The sequence below is a fragment of the Sturnus vulgaris genome, chromosome 3, assembly GCF_052056855.1.
Source record: "Sturnus vulgaris isolate bStuVul1 chromosome 3, bStuVul1.hap1, whole genome shotgun sequence".
NCBI classification, from domain to species: Eukaryota; Metazoa; Chordata; class Aves; order Passeriformes; family Sturnidae; genus Sturnus; species Sturnus vulgaris.
In genome coordinates, this window is record NC_142245.1 from 69,873,487 (window position 1) to 69,896,177 (window position 22,691).

A 22,691-nucleotide genomic window follows, 5' to 3' on the forward strand; every position below is an offset into this window, starting at 1 on the left:
TTTCCAAAGCATTTGGAAAATGGAAACTGAAAGCTGAAAGTGTTATCCAGAAGAAGTAGTAATCATATTTTTATTTTCTATATTGAATACTGCAGCTGGACATTAACCACGGAGTACAATTTTTTTGGGCAAGAGGGCAGGGTTTTCCTTTGCACAGTACAAATCAAAATATTGACAGTAACATTAATTGCAGAATGGGATATTTATTGGTGAGAGAGAAAAACTTGGTTTTGAACACCAAATTTTTGTAGTGGAGGAATGTTCTCAATACTTGCTGGCATACATGAGGACCTTTGTGTTTGGGTGCTGCCTATGGCAGTCTGAAATACCATTTGGGAAGTTATCAGGAGGGCGGTATCTCACCTTGGCAGTGTCATTTTGGTAAAAAGTTAATCCCTTTTAGAATAGCATGAATTTATATATTTCTGAAACCAGAAGCAATGCTAATTTTAATCTGAAACCCCTAGTTTTGGATAAGGGAACTTGAAGCATAGAGAAGCCTTGTACTGATGTGATGTGGTGCTTGTTTTATCAGGCAAATTCTTCTGCATCAGTTTTGAAAAGCATTAATAAAAATTGTGAACTCACAGCTTCCTGAAGTGTGGCTTCCCTCTGAGTTCTGCTTTGCTATGTTCTTTGCTCTGATTAGTGAACACATTGCCATCATTAGACTGGGGTGGCTGTTTGATACAACCTGCTTGATTAAACCCTGATCTGTGCCACTTGCTTTCTGCCCTCAGACAAACTCCTTTACAGTTGGAGGTTAAGAAGTTCAACTTAGTTGACCTGTTCCTGAGACTGTTTCTGTGGACCAGATAGAAATGGTGGTAGGCAAAGACCTTGCTTTCTGCTTGGCTATCCCTGGCAGGGGCGTCTTTTACTGTCATACCAGAGCTGCGTGGTTTGTGGTTGTTGTTTGCATTTGGTGTTAACTTGATCACACTTGCTTTGCTCCAGTAAAAAAAGTACTGATATAGGATTTGTCAGAAAAGGATTTATAGAAACTTTCCTGCTGTGTAATTCCATACAATTTATTGAAATGTGCTCAGAGTTCACTAGAGTTTTTCTGAAGTGAAATATAAGTACTTCCCCCTGTTTCAAGTGTTTCATGAGAGCATTGGTCTTTAGGGAGTTGAACAGTGTACTTACCTATCACACACACCATTTGATATTATTTATTGAATTCTTACAAATGAGGAAATAGCTAATAAAGTACCTATGTGCTATTTTCTTTGGACACTTCACTGAATGACCAGAATTGTGTGTTTCATTAGATTGCAATGGCTGACTTACTTTTGAAGTTTTGAATATATTTCTTTCTTTTTCAAATTGTCTTGAATGGGAAATATTATTAGCAAAAATACCACTTGGTGGACACTTTGGAAAGTGCTTTAATTAGCTATTATGTTTCCATAATAAGGACAGTTAACTTTGGAAAGGTATTCGTGTAGACTTGCATTTCTACCAAAGCAAGTAAATATTATTTAAGGGAGGCTGTGTTTATGATTGCAAAACTGTTGGTAAAAAAAACAGAACAGAAACTGTCAGGTTGAGAATACGATCTTTTTGGAGTTATTTATCCTTGCCACCCATTTATTATAGATAAACATTTAATTATCCCTATTTTTGCTCATTTTTCACAAAACCGAGTGTTTTAGAACTACCTGGGTTGCAGCTCATTAAGACTGCCTACTTTTCCCACATGCTGTAATGCCTTGGTTGCTGGATTGTTTGAGATTTTTTTTAAATGCCTTTCATAATTTCTCCTTTGTATCTTAAAGTTCTGTGTGGAGTGGCTGTCTGTCAAGTGCTGGCAGCCTCTCTGTGGCAGTGGGGTTCAGCAGTGCTGCTGAAGGCAGTGTGTGCCAAGTGTCATGCCTGGTCTCTGCAGTGACCTTCACTTTGTCAAGGCCTGAGTAACTGGATGCAATGCTTTGCATGTAGAACTAGTTCAAGGGTGGCCATATCAGTGTGGTCCTGTGCCTGGTTCAGTAGATGTGCCAAAAGAAGGGTGTGATGCAGTGCTATAGTGACTACATTGCTTTGGGATGCCAGCTGATAGTTGTGCATGGGATTGTTTGTGCTGCATAGTTTAAACATGACCATAGTTTAAATGCCATGATTAATTTTATATGTCCAGAGTTGGTTTTGGTTCTGCAGGCAATATAATTTTGTTTTCACGGTCTCTGTAAGCGAACAGAGTTAATAGAGTTAATACTTTGCAGTGTATAGAAATCTTCTGCATAGACAGCAGGGCCATATATAAGGGGATGGGCATTTATTATTTACTATTTAAAATTTGGACTAATTAATGAAATCAGAAACAATTCCTGGGAGATAAGGTGTGATCTTATTACCTGTGTTTTCATGTGTAATTGGAAAACATCTGGAATCTTCTTGTTAAAATTTTGTTTCAAAAAGTGTAGCTCAGTGTTAACTATAGAGATGCATTGAGGGTTTAGCTGCTACTAAAATTACTAAAATTAATGAGGATAATACTTGCCTGTGTTACTTATGTGTAGATTGCTATTATTTCAACTTATCTCATCTTGTGCCCACATTTTTCCACTCAGTTACTTCTCACCCCGTGAATTTTGGAGGGAGAGGGTCAGGCAAAAGGTGGGAAACAGGCAGGAGCTGGCAGGGCACAGGCTTGAAGTTCAAAGCCAGAGAGACTGAAGTCAAATTGAGACTCAGTGCAATTTGAGAATCTTTTTGTGTGGCAAAACAAAATGGTTTCAGACTGGAAGAAAGACTGACTGAGGTCTACTAGAAATACCGTGGAGACTTTGGATAGAGGCTTGTGGGTTGTTGAATTGTGAGTGATAAGTCTGCAAAGGGGCATCAGCACTGTGGGCATTGATGCCTACCAGCATCTTTCACTTACAGCTGAATCCTGCAAACCAAGTTGTAGGCTGGTTCTGTTATATCATGAAAACTTCAAGATTCTACCTGCTTTTCTTGTTCTTTTGGTCATCCCTCTAAATAATTTCAAACTGTGATTATTTAAAAGGATGGTACAATGTTTGGGGTGAACATTCTCTCATATTCTGGCTTTGTACATCAGAACACAAAGTTTCATGTGCTGTGTGGGGATCTGTCAGTAGCCAGTACTTATTACATAATTAGTTTAAAATGGTGGTATTTCAGAAATAAAAGTGGATTGAGAGTGGCTCATAAAATCAAGAAAAAAGCTTGCCTTTCCCTGATATTTCTAGGAGAGTTTTCCAGGCATGGGGATATGACTGCAGTGTTGTCACAGTAGTAGACAGTATCCTGGAATTTCAGGGAAAGTGTCTTCCAAAATTCTGTGTTTGCAGTTATCTGCAGATATTATGCCTGTTTTCAGAGAGAAATGGGTATAGGTTAACCAAGTTTTTTTGTGTAGAAGTTCATGTTTGGGAGCTGTAAGGTCTTTGTTAAAAGAAAACTTGCTTTTCGTGTCAAAGTGTAATGTATGCATAAAAGCAGATTGGCTTTTCAGCTTCTTGATCCAGACCAAGTTAAAAGTGTTTCATCATTATACTTATATTGATTGGTGTAATGTAAGTCAGAGCTAAATATATTTTTCTTTCTCTCTTTTTTTTTTTCATATGTGTGCAGAAAAGATGAAAAGGAGTATGCACTGAAGCAAATTGAAGGTACAGGGATATCCATGTCGGCCTGTAGAGAGATTGCAGTAAGTGTACTTAAACGAAAATAATTTTACTGACGTTATTACTCAATAGATATTTTATTTTCCTAGAATTAAGTAACAAAGATTATCCAAATGCTTTCTTTAAAGTGTACAAGCATGGAAGTTTATTCAGATCTGAGCCTTTTAAAGAAGCTTTTAAAATCATAATTTTATCTCAATTCTCTTCAGGTAATAGCAATGCCTCTTTCTGATATAATTTTGTTTGATCTTTTATGTGTTGAGAGGGAAATAAATATGAACTTCTAAATGAATACTTACTTTAAAAAGGAATGTTTTTAAAATGTCTTGAAAGAAAAAGGTTCTGAAAGATTACAACTACCATCTGAAGTCCACTTACTAACAATGTATTTTTTTTTTAGACTAATGGTAGCTTGTTGTTCTTTAGTATCTGAGAACAGTTTGTTCTCCTCATTTTTAATTTGTTTTGCCAAGTACGGAAAAATTTCATAGCAAAATGAAAAACAGCTTTCATTATATTTTTATTAGGTGTCTTTTATTACATACCTATGAAGGTAGAATTTAATCTTTAAATGTTTTTTATGTCTGAAAATGTGCATTACTGACAAAAAGCTGGGTACTGAGTAAAATTTTGTAATGCAAGTGTTTGTTGCATTGCAAAAGAAGTGCACTTGCTTGACTAAATATTTACCTTGTCTTAATGCTGTCATTATGCAGTCAGCTGTTGAAATGTATCTTAGGATTGTGCCTAAAGCTTTTTGTAATCTGTTGTGGTGTTGCATCGAAATACAGCATTCAGATGTGCAATGCAATGTGAGACATTAGAAGCTCATGGTGCCCATAAACTAAACAAACCACTGGGTTGTGTTTAGTGTAGTGTCCATGGTGATTCTGTATGAAGAGACTTAACAGATAAAACTGCTGTCCTTTTAAATTGCTTATCACTCTACAGTCAAGGTCACTTGTGGATTTGAGAGGTGGCCGCATTGCTGTCGGTCACTTCACACAGGATTTACCCAGTGACCGTTTTTACTAATATTTCTGCCTTTGGAGGACATAGGAAATCCTCTTCTAACATCAATACTAGGTTATATTCTTGGTATATTACAAAGTCATTTTTTTACAATATTGAGGGGCTTTTATTTCTTGGATTCTTGTCCTTTTTTAAAATTGTACTGCTGTGGAGATGTGTGGATTAGTCTGAAGGAAACTTTCCTGTGATATGGAGCTGGTTCTGTCTACCCAGACACTACATTGTAAGAAAGGAGAGAGTATCAAATTGTTTTAACTCCCATGATACATCACCTTTTTTTTTTTTTTTTTTTTTTTTTTAAATTAGTAAAGCTTTGTACAGAGGTCAGCACAGCTTGTGAATTTTGGCATCTACTGTGTAAGTGACCTGACTACTTTCAGTGGTTCTTCTGGTAATTCTTCCATGAGTTATAGTTCCTTCATCTTCTTGAAATAAAACTCTGTAACCTGAGCTAATGCAGTATGTCAGTATTTGCCTCAGTGAAATTTCAGGTGAAATATTAGAAATATGAAAAAGGTAAAGGTGAAATAGTTGAAAAAAAATTTACAAAGTTTTTGCCACATGGAAACAGGCCAAAATCAAGTGCATTTTCCATAAAAAGATACAGGCTTCTAAATAATGCATCCAATAGCTTATCTAGTATTTAAAGGTGCTTATATAGGTGACAAAGAAGGTAATGTTTACTGATTTAATAAAGATTATCAGCCTGGACAGAGGCCATTAAAAATGTCATGAGTAGTTCTTTTGGCATTTAACCCTTCCCTTTTGCTCCAGTGGCAAAGCAAACTCAAATCACACTCTGGAAGAGAAAATGACAGTGGCACCAGTGTACCTGGTTCTGTGTGTGTATGTGTTCAGAATATTTTAATAGTTCTGTAAACTTTAGACACTTGACATTGTACTCAAGAAATACATTGCTGAACTGAAATTCAGTTTTACAGTCCAAGACCATTTTGTGCGTCTTATTACATGGATACCTATAAAAAGATCTGCTGGCAAGCTCTCCCTAAAGGAAAAGGCAGATGACTCTTCTCTTCTGACGTTACAAATCAAGTTGGTCGGTCTTTGCTTAGGATTTCAAAAGCCTATAAAGTTTCTCTTATGACTATTCATTCATATGAGCATTTTTTGAAAGAAAGTTTCTATTAGTGAAAACATCATATAGGCAGTGGTTCCTGTGGCAAGTGATTGTTGCTTTATTTCAGCTGTAGGGTGATCCTTGCTAAAAGAATCCTTATTTCAGCCAATACTCTTGTATTGAATATGAAAGTATTAGAAAGGACTCTTTATACCTCAGAACTGTGTGTGTGTGTTTGTGTTTGTAAAGACCTAATTAGTTCCCTGTAACTCAAGTGTGTTCTGAAGATAACTGAAATGCTCACTGTTTTTGTGTTCTTGTTATGAGGCAGATTATTGCTTGGCTTAAGCAACAGCATTTTTTGAAGAGCAGAGCTGTAAAATGTGAATGAGAGTAATGAAATAGTGTTTCTATTTTTAGATGATTATTGAATTAATGAATGTGACTTTTCTTTCAGCTCAAGGCTTGCATTAGCTTATTTTGGAACCTGAGGTTGGTTGAAAGGAAGACTTTAATTCTGCTGCTTTTGTGTTTTACATGTTTTCCTTACCTTATCTAAGTAGGTTCTTTAGAACAAGAAGTGGAGACACAAGAAGCAGACCAGAGGAGTATTATTTGTTAAGGCTGTTATTTTTCCTGTTGAATATCTTGGCCATTGTTTGTTAAGAACATATAGCTATGACTTTAAAAATCTGCAAACAGGTAGTGGTAATGGAATTAATGGAATTTGGTATTTCTTTATCAAAAAGCACCAAGGTAATGCAGCTTTATCTGAGATTTCTTGTCCCAAAGGCTTCACTTCCTGTGAGAGTACATCCAAGTTAATTCAAGGACTTTGTTTTTCACAGTAAAGAGACTATAAACTTTTAATAGTGGATTTTGGGAAAAATTAATTCAGAAAAAAAGAAAAGTAATAAGCCTTTTCTTAATCAGCGCCATTCACCAGTGATGTAAATTGTCAATATATGGATATATATCCTGCCCCTGAGCATGGAAGAACTTCAGTGCAATTGTTATTGGCTTATTTAGCCGATATGATGAGGTTCAAGATCCTAAGTGAATGGAGCATGTCAAAAAGTAGGATCACAACCCTGAACTTTAAGACAGCAGACTTCAACCTCTTCAGGTATCTGCTTGGAAGTATTCTGTGAGATAGAGCCCCAGAGAGAAGAGCAATCCAGGAAAACTTGTTGGTATTCAAGGATAATCCTGGTCCATCTCAGCAAGTGAGAGAGCAAGCAAGGGCAACAGGAGGCCTACGTGGATGAGCCAGGAGCTCCATATTGAACCTGGACATGAAATGGAATTATATATGAATTGGAAGTAGGGATAGAAAGAGCAAGAGAAGTATAGAGTTGCTGTTTGATCTCACAAGAATAGGGGTTAGAAAAGCCAAGGGTGATGTGAAGTTGAGTCTGGCAAGAGTCCAGAAGGGCAACAAGAAAATCTTTTTGATATTCATGTACTTGTAGAATCCTAAAGAAAACATGAGCCTACAGCTGAATGGGAATAAGTGGTGTGGAAAAGGCCAAGGTACTCTAATTTTTTTGCCTCAGTGTTTAATAGTAAGTCCAGTCTTCAGGAGTCTCATGCTCTTGAGACCAGAGAGAAAGTTGAGGAAAGAAGCCTTACCTTGGTGGGTGAGGTCCAGGTTAGGGTGCACTCAATCTCGACATACACAAGTCTGTAGCACCTGATGAATTGCACCTGTAAGTGCTGGGAGCTGCTTGGGATTCATTATGAGACACTGTTGTCTTAACAGTGATAATGTTAAGATAATGGTGAGTGGAAGAGAGCAAGTGTCACTCCTGTTTCCAAGGAGCAGCAGGGGAACTACAAGTTGGTCCAGAAAATCCTCATGGAAACCATTTCCAAACAGATGTAGGACAAGATGGTGATTGGAAATCCATGCTATTTCCAAAGGGAAAATAATCCTTAACCAACGTGTTCATCTTGTATAATGAGATGCCTGTCTTGGTGAATGGGGTGAATGCTGTAGATTCTGTTTATCTTGACTTTAATAATGTTTTTAATGGTACCTTCCATAATATTCTCACAGAGCAGCTAACACAGTCTGCAAACAAAAATGACTCTACTAAAGGTTTCACATGAACCATCAACTTGAGTTGACGCTTAGATGTTCTTTGGTCAACTTCTGGTCCTTTCTAGCTTTTTTTGCAGTCCTACCAATGAGAACTTCCCTCCTTCCAAGGATAAAGTACCAACTCTAGCCTTTTTTTCTGTAAATAATGACCTTAATTCTAAACTTAATTCAATTTTTCTATATCAGATTGGTTGTATTTCTTTTTTATTTTTTTTCCTGTAGGGGGAAAAAAACAGGCCAAGTTGTTCCTGATTATTTAAATGGGGGAAACAGAGCCACATCCCAGCATTGCTAGCCTAGTGTTTTTAAGGACTGCCCTAAATTGGTGCTGTTTTGCCCAGTGTGAGTGTTGGGTCTGAGTCCTGTAACCATTTTAATTGCCACATCCTGTGCCTATGTCTGCTGGTTGTTAGGGAGGGCTGCTCCTTTTGGGAGGCCTTGAAATGGTGCCAGTATGCTGTAGCACACCAGTGGGAGCCTTAGTTGGCCTTTGTTGTTCAAACTTGCATTTATGGGTAAAAGATAAAATAAAGTCAGACTATAATGTTAAATGAGTTACTGAAAGCTCAGTTGAAGAATTTAGCATGCACAAATCGTTCTCAGGCCTTTTGCCTACTCATGCCAGGTATGTTCCAAAGTACTACAGCATACAAATATTTTGGGTTTTGAGGATGGGCAAGGTTTTAGAAGCCTTACAGGTTCAATAATACATCCTTATAATCTTTTTGTGTCAGCTCTCTTGAAGGTGGCATTTTCTCACTGTATTTACATTATTTTCTGCCTCCGTGCTGTCCATGGCCTTCCTTTCCCTGTGGGCAGTTCTTCTGGGGTTGTGTCCCCCTCTTCTTGGGTTTGGGTATGTTGTTGATGTTGTGGTGCTGAAGCTGAGCCAAGGAAGTCAACCAGACTTATCGTCTCCATCTTGAAGCACTTTGTGCCTTTGCCATGTGTTTCCTCTGGTGCCTTTGACAGCATGGCACAGGGACTCAAGGGGACATGGTGTGCCTTGCTGGTAGAGCTAGTAAAACTTACTTGCTTTTACCTTTGTCAAGTGCTGCACATCATTTACAAGTTGCTGTCACCTCCCTGGTTGGAAACTGCTTAGTCAAATGAGCTAAACGTTAAGTTACTTAATTTGAGACTGTGGACCAGACTGGCCTTAAACATCTTTGTCTCTGCATCTCTTAGTAATGTGGAAAAGGTCAGCTGTACAGGAATAATAACTTTCCAGTATTTATTAAGTACTTAGAAGATTTGTAATGCCATTGGCTCTGTTCAAGTGAAGTTGCATAAAATTTCATAATAGGTACCAGTTCTGTGCTTTGGCTGTATCAATCTTTTCTTTGTCCATGACTATCACAGTGGCTTGCAGTACTTGCTGCTGTGTAAAGTTATGTAGGCTTTGGTCCCTGGCTTTGTTGGAGGCAAGGCTGAGTAAAACAAGGCATTAAAAAAGTCTGTGTACCTGAGTACGTTTGCTGTAGGAGATTCCTTTTAAATGTCAGGACTTCTTTTCCCATGCCAAGACAGGATAAATGAGTAGAATATTTGGCAAGGTAAAATCTCCCCATAAATTCTCTACTACCTAATTAGAAAAGATTGTTTGTGGAAACTTGGAAATTCCATTCCTTCTTTCAATAGCTGGAGGTAGTGAAATAAGTGAAAAAAACCTTTTTTTGAAGGGACTTTTATTAGAGAGCTAAGTCATGTGTTGGCTAGAAGTGTCTATGCATTGTTGATTTTATGACCATGAATCAGCTGGAAAAAGGGTTTTTTTTGGTTCAGCTACATGACAATTCGTGTTTTGCGTGCCATAGGAAGAATAAGAGCTCTCTGCATTACATGGTCTAATCTTGTATAATCTGTGTAATTTAAATGCTTTTTGTGTAAGGGAATACTTAAATTCCTGCTTTGGTTATTCTTCAGAAGGGTTCTGTGGACATTTTTTGTCTTCTTAATTTTATTACATCTGAAAGAACAATTAAATTCATTAAATAAAAAGTGCACAAGTAGTAAATATGTGGAATAAAACTACTTTCATTTAATCAGTTAAGTTGATGTTTTTATCAGCCCATAAATACACTGTAGTGTTTATGAAAAAAAAGTTTTACAGCTTGAAGTACAATCAAGAAATTGGACAAAAGTAAAACATCATCTGAAGCAGCTAGTCAGCTCCATTGTCTTAACTACAGCTGTCTCCTTCAGCGATTTAACAACAAAAAAGAGCATATAGAGGAGAAAGGAAAAGGAAAATGCTGCTTTTAGATTTCTAAATGCAAAATTTGCGACTTCTTTTCATGCAGAGGTTACTTTTCTTTCCTTGAAGTTGTGTTTCTGCTTAAAGAAGCAGAGCAATACCAAGAAATTTATGGCAAGTGCATTAAAAAGCAGAAAAAGCAAGTTTTACCCCATTCTAACATGGTATTAGCTGCGAAGATGTCTCTATGATTTTGATACTTGACATCAGTTAGGATATAATCCAAATTCCCAGTGCAGCTGACGAGGGAAGAGGACTGTTCAGTGTTATTTAGGCTCAGTTATTTTCACTTTGAATTTGCTGTTTTGTTCAGATTCTGAACATTCTCAGAACACACAATTGCAAAACCAACTGATGGTGCCTTCAGCAGTAATGAGCAAAAAAACGAAGCCAAACTGCTTCAGATGAAGCTTTAGGCAGCAAGGCACTACAAGCAAATAACTACTTTATCACTCAGATAATGAAAAAGAGAGTTGCTGATAATGCAAAGAAGAGGTTTTGAAATACTTACTTGCCAGACTTAAATACTCCCTGCAAGACTGTGGGTGCATGTGTGCAAGTGAACATATATGCTTACGTGTTTTAAAACCTCATTTTGAATGTTTTGTAAATTTTGTGATCTTTTTTGCATTTGTCATAACCTTTCAGTTTTCTGTTTCTCATTCTTTCTTTTTCATTGGATATTTTCCTTATGTTCCTCCATTTGTGCTTTCCCTGTAGTTAAATAGAATTAGTTTGTACATGTTTTCAGTTTATTATATGTGGAGCTGTAGAATTGTTTGGATTAATATATTTGCATATATTAATATGCATAACTAGAATGACTCTAATTTAACATTGTATGTGACTATTTTTATGCCTTATGAGAGGTGATGACATGGATTTTCAGATGATGGATTATTTTTAAGTTGGAACTCCTATTATTGAATTTTCCACTTCATTTAGAAACAGGCTCACATTTTCCTATTCAGCCTTTCATAACCAATGTAGTAGCAGAAGCTCTTGTTGCACTCCACATTCTTTATAAGTGTTAAATCAAAGTGAGCTTCAGCTCTCCTGACACCATCCCTACATGCCTGGGCAGTGTCTGTAGACTCCTCCCATGTAGCCTGTCCCTGTTTGCACCTCTCTTTACACTTGCATTTGAGCTCTGACAATCTGCTTAGCCAAACAGGTCTCCTAGTTGTATTTCTTAATAGACCTGCCAGTTTTCCTGAGCAACTTTGCTCTTCAGAGCTACTTTCTGTGGCTACCTACCAGTTTCTTCAGTAAGCTGAAGCATGCTGTCCTGAAGCTCTGGGTCTGTGCTCTGCTACATGCCTTCTTCTCTCATGATCTTAGAATCATAGGATAATGGAATGGCTTTGGTTGGAGGGGGCCTAGTTCCATCCTCCCTGCCATGGGCTAGGGATACCATCACTAGATCAGTTTGCTCACAGCCCCATCCAACCTGGCCATGAACACTGTGAGAGATGGAGCGTCAACAGCTTCTCTGGGCAACCTGTTCTAGTTCCTCATTACCTTCTAAGTAAATAATTTCTTCCTAACTTCTGAAAAATCTTTCCTCTCTTTTTTAATTTGAAATTCTTCTCCCTTGTTCTATCACTGTCTGCCCATGTGAAAAGTCCCTCTCCTTTTTATAAGCCCCCTTTAAGGACTGGAAAGCCACAGATGATCTCCCTGGAGCCTTCTCTGTGCTGAATCTTTTCAGGTGTACTCGTTTATGGTTGTGACAGCCAAAGCTACCTTGTTAAATCTCCAACCAGTTCTTCATTATTTGAGAACAGCTATGTGTGCTGCCTTTATTGGCCCTTCCAGTATGTGTATCAAGAAGCTGTTCCTAATAGCCTCCCGGAATTAACTGAGTTAGTTCCAGTGGATATCAAGGAGGTAAATGTCTTCTGATAAGAATGATGGCTTGTGGATCAGAGACTTCTCTGATTTGTAGAGAAGACTTCATCCTATTCTTCATCCTTACGAGATGATTCTGTAATGTACTCCCAACACAATGTCCTCCTTACTGGTCTCTCTGATTTCCCAGATCTGTAAACTGCCTGAGACTTCTTGGTTCCCATGGAGTCTGCGAGGCAGAAATTAAATTCTGTTAGTAGTGCCTAAACTGGATAAATTTAATACAGAACAGAGATGGCTGGATTGCAAATGGATCATCACTGGAAGAAAAAAAAATCTAGGAATTTTATCAAATGTCGCCTTTTTTCAATAAACTATCTGGCATTTTCTTCAGTCCTGTGTATGGCTAAATGGATACTGTTTTTAGTCTGTAGTCATATTTTACTCTGCAAGTTTTTGTGTGCAAATTGTATTCAGCTTTGTTATTGAAGGCAAAATGTCACCTTCTATTAAAACTTTATTCACTTAATTGAATTACATTATGTGAACAGTTTCAGTGTGGTGTTTGTTTTCTTGTGTACCTCTGTGTCTATTTCTGTGGTAAACTGAACAGTAGCTCTATTTAAATAGAGCTTCTGCTGTACCCTACTGAGATTTTTCTTTATGATAACTTGAGACGTTAATGTATGGGGATTTTAAGATACAGGGAGGCTTTCCTGTTTTGATACTGTAGTTAAGAGCACAACACAAAGTGGATAGCCTGGTGTCTTTAATTCTGTGATGCATTTTACAGTGTGATGCTTTGCATTTCGATAAGAAAACAAAACTATGATGCTCATACTTCTCTGCTCCATTTGGCCATCTAATTGGTAAAATGCTTCTGGCTTGTAGAAAGAGCATCACGCTCATGCTTCCTCTGTCACTTCAGTGTCAGGATGCTTCCTGGAATTTGCCTATTTCCTGTGTGTAGTGGATGTACTAAGTTATGGGTATGTGAATATGCCACAAGTGTACTTAACCTTGAGCTTTTTCATATGCTGCCACCTGAGCATACTCGAGTTAATGTAGTCCAGACAGGCTATATTTCTGGAAAAAATTATTAGTTTTGTGAATATGTGGATTATTGAAAAAGCTATCAGTAGAATGATTTTGATTGGAGGCAGTTAGAAAATGGGACATCTGCTGCCAGTTCTTGAAGACACTGAGTCCCTGCCTTTTCTTTCTGTGCTAATAAACTTATTTCATCCCATGGCCTCTGCAAAGTTTATTTCTCAACTGTTATTGTCTTTCCGTATTTTCACTTGCTTATTAGATTATTTTAGTTTCATTTTTACCTCAGTTGCCTTTTGTACTATTTCCCTTGCTTTCCTTTATCTCCAGATGTCTTTAATATTTCAGGCAATATAGTGGTTCTGTATCTGCTAGTTCTATCTTGGATCCATTTTGGTTTGATTTCTCTAAGGTTCTACCCTAAAAAAGCTTCTTATTACTGTGATTAATGATCTCTCTGACTAAACTCCAAGGCTTGTTCAGTATACTCATTTGCCTTAGTATCTTTGCACTTCAGACTAATAATTGTTTCCTCATTTTTGACATGTTCTATTTGTTATGTAGTAGTGATTTTCTCCTTGGCTAGGTTTTGCCTAGTCCGTTTAATTTTTCTGAGGATGGATGATCCTTGCAGCTTTACACTCTGTCTCTAAATATTATACTTGTGGCTTTACTGTTGCTAAATTGCCTTTTGTACTGTTTCACATTTGAAATTCACTAAACTTTGCTCAAAGCCTTGCAGTCAAAATAAGGAATTCTACTGTGATTTTATGTTTTAATAATTTTCAGCTATCTCCATTGTTCGGACTTTCAGTCTAAGGCCAGATGGATGACTTCATTTTTGCCTCTTCTGGGCATCTCAGATCCAGATAATTTTCAACACAGATCTATGGTGCTTTCTCACTGGGATTGTTTTCATAAAATTATAGAATGGTTTGGGCTGGGAGGGACCTTAAAGAACATCTAGTTCCAATTCTCCTGCCATGAGTGGGGACACCTTCCACTAGATCAGATTGCTTCAAGCCCCATCCAGCCTGGCCTTTGAACACTGCCAGGGATGAGACATCCAAAACTTCTCTGGGCAACTTGTGCCAGTGTCTCACCTCTCTCAAATGCAGAATATCTTCCTAATATCTAACTTAACCTCACCCTTTTTCAGGATAAAGCCGTTGACCCTTGTTCTGTCACTCCATGCTCTTGTGAAAAACCCCCCTCCAACCTTAATGATTCTGTGATTGCAATTTCTGTGTTCATTGGTCTTCCATCACATGCACATGGGAAGAAATAAATCCATCCATCTTGCTAAAGCAAGCAAAGGAGTTTGGTCATCTGGTGCACTTCATTGTTCTTGTTAACATTTTATCAATATTTCTAGAACTGTAGTGAGTTTAGGGCAACAAAAGGCACCTTCAAAGGTTGGTCTTATGTCTCTCTCATGAATTTGTCTAGAGGACACTAGTGAGTGCCAGTAAGGGATGAGTCCCTTTAGTGCTAGTATAGCTCCAGTAATCAAGGAAGGATAGCAGTGAAAGTGACTGTTTCTGCACCGCATTCCAGGGGACTGAGCTGACAATTCTACCTTTAGTAAGACTTGCTCTCAAGAGTACTCGCAAACTGCAGCATTTTCAGCTTGACCAACTTGGCAGTTGTGGTGGAAACTGGCTGAATACAGAGCCTCAGAGTGACTGTTGCTTGGCCAAAGGACAGTGACACAGCCGTTGCTTTTAGTGCATGTGAAAGTGGGCTTCAGTGTATGCAATCTAATAAATATGGGCTTAATGTTAAAAAGTCACAGCATTTGGCTGCATTAGCAGCGTTAAGGGAGTGGTGGGGAGAGCGACTGTGCAGTGTGACTTAGGCTGATACTGCCCTTCTACAGTGCATGATGCTCAGAAGGATTCTGTTGTCTAGGTAACAGGGTCTGTACTTCATTTCTTAAGAAAGATGGAACAGATGTTCCTACAAGAAGCAACCAATTATCACCAGTGAGAGTATTGGCAGTATTTAAGCTAATTGCTTTGTTGTTGCATACAGTCCGATTCATATGCTGTGAATAGTGAAGAAAATTTAAAGGACGGAGTCTTCCTTGCATGGATTTTCCTGAATTAGGCTTTTAAAAAAATATTTGCAGTTTATAAAAAAGCACTCATCTGTGTGCCTTTTAAGACTTCCATTTATCATTCCTTTTTTCTCTATATCATCCAGTCTTTTCTGTTTGATATTTGTGGTGTCTGTTTCATGATCCACTGAGTCCCATTGCTCCATGACATCTGTCAGATCACATTAATTTATTTTGTTCATCTAAAATACCTAAAAGTCTGAACGCAGTGGGTAAAAGGATGCTTGCAGTGTAGTAAGGGATGGAAGGATTTTTCTAAGTGATATAAGTGTTCTCTTAGATTGAATAATTTTTTTTTTGTGGCAAAATCCAAGCACAGCAACTCGAGTAGGGACTATGCTATTAAAAGCTGGGCCAAAAGGAAGCCATATAGACAGGTGTATACATGAAACCCCACTGTGGGCTGCTTAAAGGGGGACACAACTTGTGTGTGCTGAGATGAGTGGGTGGTAACAGTGGCAAGAAGGAGAGAGGGGCTGAAGGTGACAGTGTGGAACAAGGAGTGCCTGAGCTCTCTCACTGCAGCACTTAGCAGTGTGCCTTGTTTGTGTGAAAAGTTGTGCTAAAGTAACTTCATTTATGGATTCAAATGTTTGTTTTCTTTATGGATATGACTTTGTCAGTCTGGGAGATTATTGTAGTCGTTACAACATAAGATATGGTCCTGTCTTTTACAACAGATTTAGGAGGAGGTGTGTATGTAAATCTCCTTTTATACCTTTGGAATAAAAATCTGATGTTGGGTGTTAAATAGGAAGAGAGGACATTTGTGGAGGGAGCAGAAAACATTCATAAAGAAGAAAGTCTCCCTGCATCCTCAGAACAAGCTCTTTGGAAAACCATAGCTTAGAGATAAGAAATGGCTTGTGAAATGACGAATACAAAAAGGAATTTGGTTTCCCCCCCCCGCCTTGGAAGACTCTATTATCTATCTTCAATATTAGTGGTTCATTCTCTTTTAGTATCCATAGGCCAGCTTTGAATGTAAAATCCCTCAGGGATTGGTTAGAAAGTAGAATTCCCTTGGTAGTTGGTGCAAACTGTAAAACCCTCAAAAGATATAAAAACCCCTGTAAAACAATAGCCGTTGGTATATGCTAGATAGGATGCCTTCATAGAATAAACGATGGATTTGTGCCTCTCTGCATGTGCTGGTTTCTTTTCCCTGCTGGTCTGAGAGCTCACTGAGAGCCACAATTCTATCTGGGCAAGGCTTGGGAACGTGCTCCATTACTGAGGGCTACAAAAGCAGTCTCAGGGATCCCAAAGGGACCCCGAAAACCCCCAACCAGTGACAGATATTGAGACCAGATTCTCAGGACACTGATTGTGAGTCCTTAGCAAAGTTAGGCCATAACGTTATGCATTTTAGACAAAAGATCTGGCCTATTGCCTGAACTTTTCCATGCTTCTTGCCAAATATAAAGGTAAATATTCTGCTTTTTAGGTAGGGCATTGCAAAAACATGGGTTTTTTTAAATCTTGGCAATAATAGGATAAAGGAAGAATCCTTGACTTGCTCTCTTTTTTTCTTTTTTTTTTTTCCTCTGATAATGAACGTGCTGTTTTGATTTTTATCTAACTGTGGAAAATGTCATAATGAGTGGAAACAAAGTGCATGTTGCTCTTCTTAGATTATTTGGCTGAGTTATCCTATTGTATAGTAGTGACATGTTGATTGGGACAAAATGTCTTACTGCATTCAGTTATTTCAATAACCATTGTAAAATATTTGCAGTCTGAATGGGAAAAAATATTAATTCTAGGGTTTTTTATCCTTTTTACCAGACTCCTTGCATATAACTTGTAATCTTTTATTTGTCATTCTTCTTCTGACTCTGGCTCCTGGCTTTTCAAATGTTATCTCTGATTTCTATTCCTTTTCTTTATTGTACAGTTTCTTCTTTCTACAGTATCCTTCATATTCTGTTGCTTAGACCTCCTTATGATATCTGGTGTGTAAGTATTCACAACTTCTCATTTGTGACTTCATTCCTACTTGCTTCTGTTGATACAGTTTTTGATTCTCCTTGCATTTCCCTATTTTATCACAGGGGCTGTCAGCAGCAATATTTACTATTTTTGCTGCTTTTTTTGTATTCTAGACTACTTATAATAAAATATTAGTCACCTTCTGCTGATTTTTCACCTGCTTTCATGAGAGTTTTCTCCATTTTTTCAGTTTAATTGTATCACATATTGCCAGTCTCAGGTTATTCTCATCACCTTTGACATAAACTTTGAGCCCTCCTCTTCTTCTGCCACCCCTATCCATACAAATCATTCGGACTGATTTTATTCCTGAAGGTCATGCTCCAAGAATAAAGGAATTTGACGAGGACTATATATTTTTTCCATTTTCTGTCCTTGGAAATAGTTTCTTCCTTGTGCCTCTGTCTTTTCTTAGCACTGGTTCATTTTCATTATGCCTCATTTTTCGACTCACAGCACAGCCTGCCTTCTTAAACAACCTCACTGTCATGGGAACTAATCCTTAAAAGAGGAGAGCAAGAGGACACTTTTGCCAGAGGGTTGGTGGGCCTCTGGTCTTTGTGCCAAGGTTAGGAAGAGCATTTGCTGCATTGAACACATTTCTGTGCATCTCTCCTCCCTTGACATTTTTTGTATTTGCCTTTTGCTTTCCTATCCACTACTCTTTCCTTCTGTTCTTCCCACACAGTTAATTCCTTCTTGCCTTTCCATATCCCACTCCTCACCTCACCAACACCATTTCTTCTGTCTTCAGCCTTGCTAGTGTCCCCTGCTTTTTTTCCTCCTTCCCCTCTTCCCTACTGTTTCCACAGCCAGTTGTATTCCTCATCACTCATACACTATTGTAGTCCATGAATCCTTTTCACATGGTCTAGCATCTTTCTCTGTGGTCTTGCCATTCCATTCTTTTTATTCCAGCTCTGCCATTACTCCTGTTCAGTGTTGCTGAGCAGAGCAGCTGGTAAGATGCACCTGTGTTCATCTCCTCCTGTGGCTGCCATGCTGATTTCCTTCTTCCTGGGATTGTTCTCTTGACCATCTTTACCTTCTTCCTACCTCTCTTTCTGAAGTGAGTTTCATGTCCACTGCCTCGTAAGAAGTCAACCTCCTCAGTGACTGATTATAAGCAGGGGAAAAATGAGAGATGTTTTCTTCTTTGTTTTAGTGCCATAGCTGTCTCTGACCTGCATCATTTAATAGCTCTACAGCTCTTTCTACAGAGTATCGTCAAATAGTTGTTTTGTTTTTTTTTTTCCCCCAAGGGAAAATGGAACATCAGGTGGCAGTTTGATGATAAAAAGTTGCTTAGTCTGATTTTGTTACTTAGCTAACCTGTGCAGAAGTGCAAAAGCTTTCATAATACTGTGCAGCTTGTATAATAACATTTATGTCTGTCATCTTTGAATTTTAATGTAGTGGAAATAAACTATCCTACCTACTTACAGAGAGCAGTGACTTCTTGAATGATCATTACTTCAGTGCAAGTTGAGGGGCAGGGGAAAATCTTTATCACTCTTTTGTAAAGAGCCCCAAGATTAGGAGCAGTCAAAAAAGCAAAGCAAATTCGAAGTCACTAGAAAGATTTTCTAGTGAGTTTCATAAGTCAAGATCTGACAGCAAATCAGACTTGGTCAACCACATAAATCCCTGGTATGTTCAGATGATGGATATCTTTGTGATATCCTGGTCTCTTTCCACTTTGGAAGGGATATAGTAGCTCTAGTAAAGGTAGACACAAGAGGAATCAAAAAGTTGGTGATATAAAACTACTTCTGTATGAACAGAGACAAACTAGTCTGGGAATCTGTGGGTTGGAAGGGAGGGAAGCTAAAGGAATGTGTGGGAAGTCTAAAATCACAGACTTAGATGGGCAAGTTAACTATGAAATTGTTATTCAGTGTTTATCGGAGCAGAAGAACTAAGGCAACTGAAGGAAGACAGCAATCTCTGGTTTTTAAATCCCTGATCCAGTGGGTTTCTGGAAGCTGACTGCTCATATCATAAAAGGCTTGTACTGTCCGAGCACTGCTCAACCTGTTCTTTTCCTTAGTATTTGCCTCAGCTACATTGTGTCAGGATAGTAAGCAGACTTGAAATGAGTATGAATCAAGTACAGCAGCTCTTACTTCTTTGACTAGGACACACATGTATTTTGTGTTTAGTCTGTGCCCAGACTAGAAAATTAGAAGCAATAAGCACGCAGGAGGCTTGCTGTATTCTTAGTGGGTCATGGCATCATTGTGTAAGAAATTTACCTAACTTGTGAAAGATGTAGTTCTTTTTCTTCAGGCAGTCCAAATTTGTTGTTTCAGAAGGAAGATGCACATAAATGAATACTGTCATTTTTGCTGGGATTAGGAAAATGTTATTTGCTGCTGCTAATTTCATGCTTAATGAGATACTAGAAGAGTTCTGTTGTAGGTCTTGAGAGACTTCCAGTTACTCCTTTCTGCTTAACACCTGGGACAGTGTCTACAGTCAGTTCTCAGGAAGAAAGTCTAATGTGACTGTGGTATGTTGTTTTCAGGGCCACATAGCTTTTGCTGCCTTGGGCAAAAAGTCAGTTCACTACCCATTTTCTTGCAGTCAAAGTCACTTTAGGGAAAGATTATATTCATTGGAAGATAAATGCATAGTGCCATATGCTTAACTTCTTATGTTGGTAAATATTAGCCAGTTACTAATTTCTTCACCTAATAACAACCTACTGTTCTTTCCAAAGCTTTCTTACAAAACTGATGTTGTTTTGAATTCATATGGGTTGCTGTAAGAGCAGATTTTACCATACCTTATTTATATTTTTTTATCTCTTTACTTACCAAATTTTGTAACTTGCATTAAGCCATCTTTTGAGCCTTCCCGAACTGTAATGGTCCTTATTGAGGGAAATGTGATTTTGCTGCATTCATTGTCTCACTGAAGGATTTTTCATGTTTGATAGAAGAATGAGAAAATAGCAGGCTTTAGATTACAAACTGACTTTTTTTTTATCCAGTTGCAGTCTGATCCTGAGAGTATGAGAAGAATCTTGTGGTAGGCGTTTAATGACTTGGGAGACTGCCAATGAACATCTTGTTTTAGCTTGTTTCACACATCAGATTTGTCTAACGTGGGGCTGAAGATTGCAGAAAATTTGGGTAAAAAGTGGAAACCTATGAGCCAAAGCAGAACAAATTTAATGGGTAATTGTATTAATGAACACTAAGAGCATTCTAGTGTTGTGCTTCCAGAGTGAAATGCTGAATTTATTGTAACTGTCAACAGACTAATTCTAGAAATAATTCTTGAGTAAAAACTCAGACTAATATTTCTAATTTAATCTTATCTGGAAACAGTATATGAGAAACCTGATCTATGTGCGCAACTTTTGCTATTTTGAACAAACCCAAATTAATAAAAGGAAGTTAAAACCCCAAAATAATACATTATCTCCTGCTGTCTGCAGGCACGTTTCTCATTTGGAGCATGGCATTAGACTCAATTTACACTTGCAGCTATAGGCTTGTGTATTAGCTTGTTTAAGTAGAGGGAAGACATCTAAGACATTAAAGCACATCAGTTGAAGTATAAAAAAGTTAATGGATGCAGTCCTTCAGAACTCAAGTGGGTTTGATTCCCATAAGGAACAGAGGTTTAATATGCTTAATATGTTTAGAATTCATACCTCTGATTTGATTTAATTTTCTATTTCAAGAAGACCGTAACTATAAATTATGTATCTAAATGCCTGCATCCCAGTCTCAAGTAACTGGAATGAGTACATATGAAGCATAACCATTAGGGTTGTGTTCTGTTGGTTGGTTGGGTTTTTTTACCCCTTTTTTTCCTTCTTTTCCCATTTTAACTATACAAAAGTAGTATTTTCTTTTAATCCTTAAATGCTAAAATATGTACAAGTTGTCATATTGCAGTGTCATGGAAAACTTCATGGGGTTTACAAGACTGTTATTTTTCCATGAAAAATCTACTGTTTCTGTGAGTCAGCGTCATGAAAATGGTATATAACAGAATCATATCCTGGCTGGAGGTTGCCATTTTGTTGCTGGATCAGTCTTATTGTTTGGTCCAGACTGGGGCATAGACACTTAATTTATTTTCTTTTGAGTTTCTTAGAGCATGGACTTAATGCTGGCTTTAGGCAGACAGGCGTCCTGATTCTGGCCATGACAGGGTTAATTTTTGCAGAAGGACCACCTCATGCCATTTTCCTGAACGAGGGAAGGGGTCCCTTTTGGGTCTGTGTTATCAGGCCCCCTGTGATATGGTGGTGAGCATTTGCATTGTTCACCTGTCTTGCACACACTTTTGTTATTAATATTGTTGCTGTTACTGTTCTTTCTTATCTCATTGCTATTTCCAGTAAATTGTTATTGTCAAAGATCACAAGCCTTTTGTGCCTTCAGTTCTCTCCAGCCCTCCAGAGGGGTTGGGGAGGAGGGAGGAGTGAGCAAGTGACACATGTTTTGAAGTGGTTTTTGTGGGAACACTGAATTGTAGAATACCATTCCTAAACCATGACACAGGATAGCTGATACCTGATGTAGCATACAGCCCCTGGATACAAAGCTAAGCTAAGTTAGTTATTTTTTCCAAATAGTTTTTGAATTACAAAGGAGTATTGCGTTCGTACCTTGTATTATCAGAAGAGTGCCTTCTTAAATTCTATTTGACATGATGACTTATTGTTAGATTGTTGTCTCATTATAACTGTTAATTTATATTCCTGTGCATTTCTGTATTGGCAAAATAATTGCCTGCAAGTTGAGAACTGGAATATGAAAGTACTCAGTAGCAGCACACCTGACCTTTAATAATACACCAAGTCCTTTTGCAAAGCAGAGGTAGATTTAAATTCTGAAGTTGGATTTGTAACTTGCAGCATGCACACTTGAGAAGCTGCATAGTTTTGGCAGTTTCCTGGGAAAGGGCTAGGATACCTTCCTTCAGGCTGTAGGGAGTCGCCTCTTTTTACCTGGAATATTGTTCTGAAGTGCTCGAGCTGTGTCTTTCCAGGCACTATGCCCCTTGTGTTCAGCAGGTCAGATCAGTGGAGAGGACTGAAGGCAGGTTTGCCACTTGGTGGGAGTGCTTTGGTTGTTGAGCTGTCAGATTGAGAGGAGATGCTGACAGTCTCACAACCAATTGATTAAGGAGATAAATCTGTTATGCATCATCTGAGAGAACCCCTCATGCACTGAATTTTACAGGTGGTTTTGGCAGAGACTTTGGATCTTGGGTGTAGGCGTTGGATCAGCTCAGCATTGGCACAATTGATGCACTCCGATTCTAGCAAATGTGGGAAATTTTTATACCATAGGATAGAGAACTTCAGGATAAGAAGTAGAGGCACAGAATTGCACTTTTCTCTGAGCCAAACAAATGTCTTTACCAAATTGGAAGGCTGGTTATCATCACTGTTCAGATATAAGAAGTTGCTGAGTGGAAGTTCTTTCAAGATCTGTTTGTCGGTTTTTTTGTTTTGTTTTTTTTTTTTTTTTTTAAGGTAGCTTCAAATAACTTGTTTCACAATTCGTGTTTACAGAGTTTGTACT

General features: G+C 38.1%; 1 protein-coding gene across 2 annotated transcripts in view; it reads left to right on the forward strand.

Moving 5' to 3' along the window:
- The window catches only part of CDK19 (cyclin dependent kinase 19), a 119,682-nt gene that overhangs the window by 15,506 nt on the left and 81,485 nt on the right, over positions 1-22,691 (forward strand). For both annotated transcript variants that reach the window (XM_014879276.2, XM_088161907.1), the window contains exon 2: positions 3,604-3,679. In XM_014879276.2, the coding sequence (XP_014734762.1) occupies positions 3,604-3,679 (76 nt within the window). The remainder of the gene's footprint in view (positions 1-3,603; positions 3,680-22,691) is intronic.